Raw genomic sequence first — 7124 nt, 5'->3', positions numbered from 1 at the left:
GATTTTGATGCTCAAATTCACTCTCTGGGTATTTATTCCTTTTCCTGTCGACTTCAGCTTTGAAGTGCCAAAGAATGGGATGAGGAAAGCTTCGATTTGGAGAATAAGATCAGAAACTCTTCTGTATTACATGTTAGACTTCAGTCTATACACAATTTTACTTACACAGAAATGCTCATTATTATTCATTGGCTAACTGTACTTTAAACCAGTCAAAACTGTTTAAAGACAGCTGAATTGAGCTGTAGGATTTATTTTAAAAGGAAGTACAAGACTGTAAGCCTAAAAACTTGACAAGAGTTTAGAAATTAATTTAAAAACAAATTAAACAGATGATATGTTATTCAGTTTTATACTTAACTAAGAATAAATCTTCACTGCTAACAAACTGGACATAAAATTTTTATCCTCTCACATGAGAGGAACTTCATTGCAGGCTTTAGACTCAAGAGTATGTGGGACTTACCAAGTCTTTCCTTGTTGCAAGATTGAAGGAAGACTCTAGGAGAGATCCAACTCTGATGGCTATTCCTTACAATAAAGTTTCTCCCTACAATCTTAAAAGCTGAGTGGGTAAGGACTTCAGTTAGTGGAAGGATAACCAGCTGAAGAAAAGTTCTGGTTCCTTTATTTTAGGGTTACTTAAAAGACATTCTAGCAGCTGAAAAAAAAAATTTAAAGAAAAGCTTAATTTTTTTTGTAAAAGTCTTTTGACAGATGACAGCACGAAAATGTAAAGCTACTATTCTGCAAGCTAAAAACTGATTTAATTCTTAGCTATAAGCAATACAGGAAAAGCCAAAGCAAGAGAACCTATAGGCTTCTTTCAATCCTTCACACAGCATGAAAACAAGGCAAGTTTTGCACAGGTGTGATGCTAATTATTCTACAGTTATACTGTGCAGCAAAGAATAGTTGTATATAAAAGCCCAGTACATAGGAGTACACATATAGGGCAGTCATTCACTATGTGTAAGTTGCAAGGATTAGTGCCCATATTACTGTATTGGCTACCTTGCAGGGTCAACCCCAAATAAAAAACACAAACAAATCCCCATATATTTGTCAACATTTCTCAGAGCAAAAAGATTTGAGTTCTAGCTCCAAAAAGAGGTAGTTAGAATGTGAGTTGCATGTATTCTTCAGCACAACTATAAACCAAGAACACCATTCAATACTATATAAGATTAAAAATGCATTGGGATGTTTCCAACGGAAATAAAAACAGCATAAGTGCCATTGTGGAAGTCAAATATTGCAGTTCTTCTGCAAAGTAAATTCTCACCTGAAACATTCCATGCAGTTTTGACTACTCAGGTCAGAGGTACCACACCTTCTCTGTTGATTCCACTCAAGACACTAAAAAGTTACGTTATGCAGCCCATGCACTGAAACAGGATTAGAAAAAGATCTTGCCTGGAATGTAAGGAAGCCTTTCTTATTCCCAAAAGATGTTTTTAAACATCCTGAAATACTTTTCACTCGAAGTCACTTTACCATCTGCAAAATTTTTTCAAACCTCTCAATACTGCTTCCAGCATAAGACCTACCTGCCTAAACACCATCCAACTGCTTTTCCCTGCATCAACTGACTCTCCAAGAAACACCATTAGTAACCAGTTATCATTTGGAATGTGAAGCATCAACTACATTTCAAGTCCAGTTTTTCACTCATCTTTCATTTAAAGTGGTGTTTGGGGATGGGGGATACAAACATGCTCCCAAATTTTTTGTGGTTTTATAAACTGTTATCACTTGGTGTACTCAACATTCCAAGGTTATTTAGAAAATCATCTAGGGAAAGGTATATGCTACTGCAACCAACGCTTATAGAGAGTGAGGCAGTTGACAGCACATAGCTGGTCTTCGGTGAATTCAAAGGAAACTGTTTAAGGTCTCTGAGCAGGGATGTGTAAATCAGCAGGCATCTTTCTCCAGAACTGCATAAAACTGTAGTCTTTATTTCTGAGATTCTGAAACAAACAAATGCCATCTCCATTCAGTTTGGAACGAAGAGGAGTGTGTGTGTCTTACCAATGGTGTCACCTGAATAGGCAGCCATCACTCCCTCTCAAATTATGTCCATACTTCACTCATCTAGGAAAACTAATTTCATAAAACATTAGCTACAAAAGGGATCCAGGGACTCCATTAGAAGTTCCTTCTAAACCTATGGAAAAGGGTCATTTTTTCCATTATAACCAGCAGTTGTTCCCTCCACCCCCAAAATCTGTCATCCAAGTATAATCTATCATTTAACACATTTTATACATGAGAACCATTACTATAAAAAAGTAGTAAATTACATGTTTTAGGTATCAGTCAAATCATGAATGCTTTGAATTCAAAGATCCTGAAGCCATCATGGATAAAATGACTGCAGCAAGGGAAATAAAAGTACTGAGATCCTAAGTAGAAGGGCTTATCTCAGCTGAGTAGAAGCAACTTAATTCTCTCCAACTAATAAAGGAGCCATAGACAAAGAGAAAAAAACTCACCACTTGCAGAAATTTGGGCAGCATCTCAATTCTCTTAACAACTGAAAACAAGTTCAACTGCTAAAGCTCTCTCCAATTTCTAGAACACTGATACACTTCCTGCTAACTTGTCTGGGAAGAGATTACAAGATGCATCTTTCTCTTGTAAGGCAAGAGACCTACAAGTAGAACATAAATAGCTGAGTGACCAGCTTGTAAGGCAGAAGGGGAGATTACACCTTAAAAGCAGTACAAAAATGAATCTCAATCCTAGCCTTAAGATTGAGAACAGGAGAATGAGTATTTAAAGATCTAGGGAGCATTTTGTTATTATAAGCTTACATAGCTGAAAGAGATACTGTTCAAACAGCTGCAGGCCTAACACATCTTTCAACCAACCCATGCAGCTTCTGGTTCCAAGCTGACACTTACAGACACAACAATGTAGCCTACATCATGCTGATTTTATAAAACATAAATAAAAAACCATTATGCCAGAAACAGAAGGTCAAGACACCAAACTCACCTCTCTCTTTCCTCATGATGTTGTATTTTCTACTCTCCAAGTTACACTAAAAGGCAACAGATAAATGACTGCAATGCACAGCATTCTTCACAGTTGATTGCTATTAGGCTGTTAGGTGGCCTAATATCTAAATGAAGTACTCCCCTATAATACTTGCAAACTTCCCCCAATTGTAAAATTCATCACTGAAAAGCAAATTGGTTTGCAGGTGAGGTTAGAAATACTGTAATATCACCTCATACAGTGATGACTACAAATTAACGAAAGGGCTCTCCAAGAGAAATGTGCAACATTACATGTATGATGAGAATTAAAAAAAAAAGTCCCCATAAGGACCACCAGAGATTGTACAGTTACTTCTCTTACATTACCACATTTAGGGAAAAACGATGCAAGTTACTTCACTGCACTTAAAAAATGTTAAATCAGACATTTTCAGTTCTCATTAGTCAAAAGCTAGATTAGCAGAAACTGTAGGAAAAACACAGGTGTACTTAGAAGTAATTTCTGAGATAGATAAGAGTACACCACATGTAAACAATACAGAAAGCACACTTCCCCAAGACAGCCTATGAAGGTTCAAGTCTTTATCTCTCTTTAGGTGGAGTCTGAATACATAAAAAATCAGCAATAAATAACATGAGTCACTAAGATGCAATTACAGATTTTAAAAAATTTCAATGATAATATCAATCAAGATCTAATTTGAAACCAATTTAGTAATCAGCATAGGGAAATTCTTCAAATACTTAACTACAGACACTTTAAACAGTAACATTTCTTCAGTGTTTTATTGCTACAAACTGGTACATTTTATCACAAAAAGCTACAAGGCATTATAAACACATACTCTATTATACAGAGTGCAGTGCAGTTCCCCAAACAGCCACACTCAACAGCACAATTTTTGAAGTAACTCATTCTGTACTAAGAGGTAAATATTATAAGCTTACATCATAAAGCTTTTAATGTATTTACCCCAGAGACCCACCTTTCAACTGATTATACCAAAAATTATTATTATATCCAACTTTCAATACACACACCAAAAAAATAGGATGCTTAAAAAAATATACAACACAATGTTCTGATCAGCTTTAATAGTCAGTTTTTTCTATAAAAAGCTCAACTAAAATAGTCTTAATTTCATTTTAAACAAAATCAGAAACACAGAGGAATTATATAAACAAGTTCTCCACGGAATGGAATGCATGCATATGGTGGGGAATCTTCAACTTCATTTGAGACTATTAAAAAGTCTCAGCCACTTTAGAGCAGAAATAAAAAGCTGGTTTGCCCCCACTAATGTATTTTTATTTTCTTGCACTTAGTTATCTTCAGTGTGGTCTAAAGTGAAGTCAGTTTGTTCTTCAGTTTCTTCCTCCTCTTCTTCCTCCTCTTCCTCACCCTCAGCTGGCTCATCAGCTTTGTCCTCTTCCTCTGTCTGCTGCTCCTGAACCTGATCATTAATTTCAAAAGGATTTTCACCCTGAAGCAGAAGATTGAAAACAAACACTTTGATATTTATTTCAAACACAAAATAAAGCAATACTCATTCTCAATGAATGAAAGGGGCAGCCACTAAGAAATGCTACAGTATTTTATATAGGTTTTTAATAGTTGGGGTTTTCTGCAAGAAAATCAAAAGAGGTTTGATTTAAAATTAGCAACACCACATTTTTAGGCGCACAGGAAACTGGGATCCCAATAAAATCTTGTAATGCAAATAGAAATGGTATTGAGAAAAAGCCAAAGTATGCCATACACAAACTTCAGTTTAACCTCCACTTTTAGAAATTAAAATTACATGGTTAAATTTCAAAATGCTTTTACTAAGAACAACAGCTGCTACCTTCTCCCCAATTACCACCAAATCAGAACTGAAGAGCTTTGTTCTTCTTTGTCTTATGTACAGTCTCTATTCACTCTAAATAATTCTATCAAAAAGGCAAACTCTTCAGTAAATGAAAAAAATTTAGAAATAATTACATTGAGTAGCCTGAACTTTATTCTGTTGTTGACCTACAAAGATGATCAAAGTTTTCTCAGTACCTTAAATACATTGGCACTCTAGATTCACATTTTCTTCATTTCATTCAGTACAAGACATACCTCAGCTTTCACTTGTTTCAGATGTTTAAGAACTATGAATAATCGATAAACAATGAAGAATAACAATAAAAAGCATTAGGAGTTTCTTTGCTAAAGCTCCTTTCATATTCAAACATGATAGAGCAAGTCTGATCTTAACATATGACAGCAACCCCTAACTGCACTAAGACTAGGATTTTAAGAGTATTACTTAGAAGACACAAAAGAAAAAATGAGTGCTAGGACCCTTGTCCTTTTTTGACTTTTTTTTTTCACTTAGTTACACTTATAAGGTAGAATCTTCCAGGCGGGCACTGAAAAATTTAAAAACTATAAAAATATTCAGCAAATGCCACTAAACAAAACCTTGGCTTCAGTGTTATTCTAAAAATCAAACCAAGTCCTAAATTCAGATTTAACCCGATGTAGCATTAGAGGCATCCAGCACAGCATGCAGAGCCAATTCTGATGCTAGTTGATTTTGACAATCACACTGGTCCCATCTTCCCAGATGGCTTTAAAAAAAAAGCAAAAAAAAAAAGGCACAAAAAAACCCCCAGAAAACAAGAACACAGGCACAGCACTGAACTGCTGCAGAAAGACTTTACAATGCATTGAAAGTACAAAATACCCCTGGAAGTAGTTTGGTCCCCAGAGATGCACTTTTGGGGTTTGTCTCTAGCATATTTAAATTGCACAGAAGGCTTAAGACTATGCACTGGCATTTACAACCAAAGCTTCAGGATTCCCATGTTCCCACAAAACAATCTATTTAAAACAGGTCTCTCCAAGCTGCTCCAAAAAGATACCAAAGTCTGCCCACCTAACCAGTAAACTTTAAAATGCCATCACTAATACACATGATCAAACAGTGATAAAAAATGTCATACTCTATGATGGTTCTCCTGTGTAACATCCAAGCAGCTTTTAATCACAGACATCGTTCTGTCTAGAAAATTCTAAATGGGCCAAAATTAGATGGTCTTGACTTCACCAAGTGATAACTTTTTGCTCAGAGAAACAAGGTAGTCTTTTCTTCCTCTTTATTCTAAAGGGACTTACTACACATTCATAAACTTTTAAGATGATTGTTTCAGAGTGGCCAGAAAGTGGGTCGTGGTGGATTCCCCCATTCCCAATACAGATGCAGAAGAATAAGGAGAAAAAAGCATACAAAGAGTATATTGGAGGCATGAAAGGGTACCACACAAAAACAGCACCAGGGAAACAAGGCTCTTCAAAAGGTTGTCCAAGGTAAAAAACCAATCCTTTCAAGGTTCTTTGATTAAAATATCTATGATAAAAATATCAAACAAGAGATTAAAAGGTTCCTTGCATGTAAACAACAGGATGCACACAATATGCTGTTAAACTAAGCACCGAATTGGATTTTCAAATACAGGAATCGAAAAAAATCATGTAATAGTGCAAAGGATGGTCACCAGAACCAGTAGGATCATAAAGATCACATGCAAGTTTTGACTGCTGGAAACCTCAGTGCTGGTACACTAGTTTTCTGGAAACTGAATATATTGAGACACTTCCAACAACACAGACCCCAGTAACAAAGCAGAGAGAACAGAAGAAGCATTAGAAGACATGTTAGAAAACTGAGGAAGGTAAAACTTGCAAGACTGTCTTCACAAGGAGGCCACTGACATTTTCAGAATGGCTAGCACTGGAATTTTCTGGGATGGGTTGAATACACTTTCATCAGCACCTGTTCAGGGAGACGTATCTGGCTTCTGGTTATGCAAATCCCTTTCATCCTTATCCAAATGTATAATCAACTGCAGACTGCAGCAGTCCAGTTTTCTTATACAGCATGTGATGGAGGAGAGCACACATGCATTTGGGGTCTGCAATCTTCCAGGAGAGGAGGAAATCCTTGTTAACCACTGAAAACAGTTTGCTTTACGATGCAGGGCAGACTGTGTGGGGAAACACTTCTCCCCACTCTCCAACCGAAAAAGCCCAAAACTCAAACAAAAACAAAAAAACGCCCAAACTCAATATTCTTTCGCAAAGTG

The 7124-nt window shown here is 36.3% G+C and overlaps 1 protein-coding gene across 3 annotated transcripts in view; it reads right to left on the bottom strand.

Annotated features, from left to right (window-relative positions):
• Positions 1-3770: 3770 nt before the first annotated feature.
• Positions 3771-7124, bottom strand: part of ZNF326 (zinc finger protein 326) — a 27141-nt gene continuing 23787 nt past the window's right edge. For 2 of the 3 annotated variants that reach the window (XM_027882900.1, XM_027882901.1), the window contains one exon: positions 3771-4492. In XM_027882900.1, the coding sequence (XP_027738701.1) occupies positions 4331-4492 (162 nt within the window). In that variant the 3' untranslated portion in view covers positions 3771-4330. The remainder of the gene's footprint in view (positions 4493-7124) is intronic. The other variant, XR_003571127.1, reaches the window with a different exon arrangement.

Source organism: Empidonax traillii, unplaced genomic scaffold, assembly GCF_003031625.1.
Source record: "Empidonax traillii isolate 1590-97213 ecotype Southwest subspecies unplaced genomic scaffold, ASM303162v1 scaffold114:size1751661, whole genome shotgun sequence".
Classification (NCBI taxonomy): Eukaryota; Metazoa; Chordata; class Aves; order Passeriformes; family Tyrannidae; genus Empidonax; species Empidonax traillii.
The sequence above is the reverse complement of the archived record's forward strand: the minus strand, read 5'-3'. Positions and strand labels throughout refer to the sequence as shown.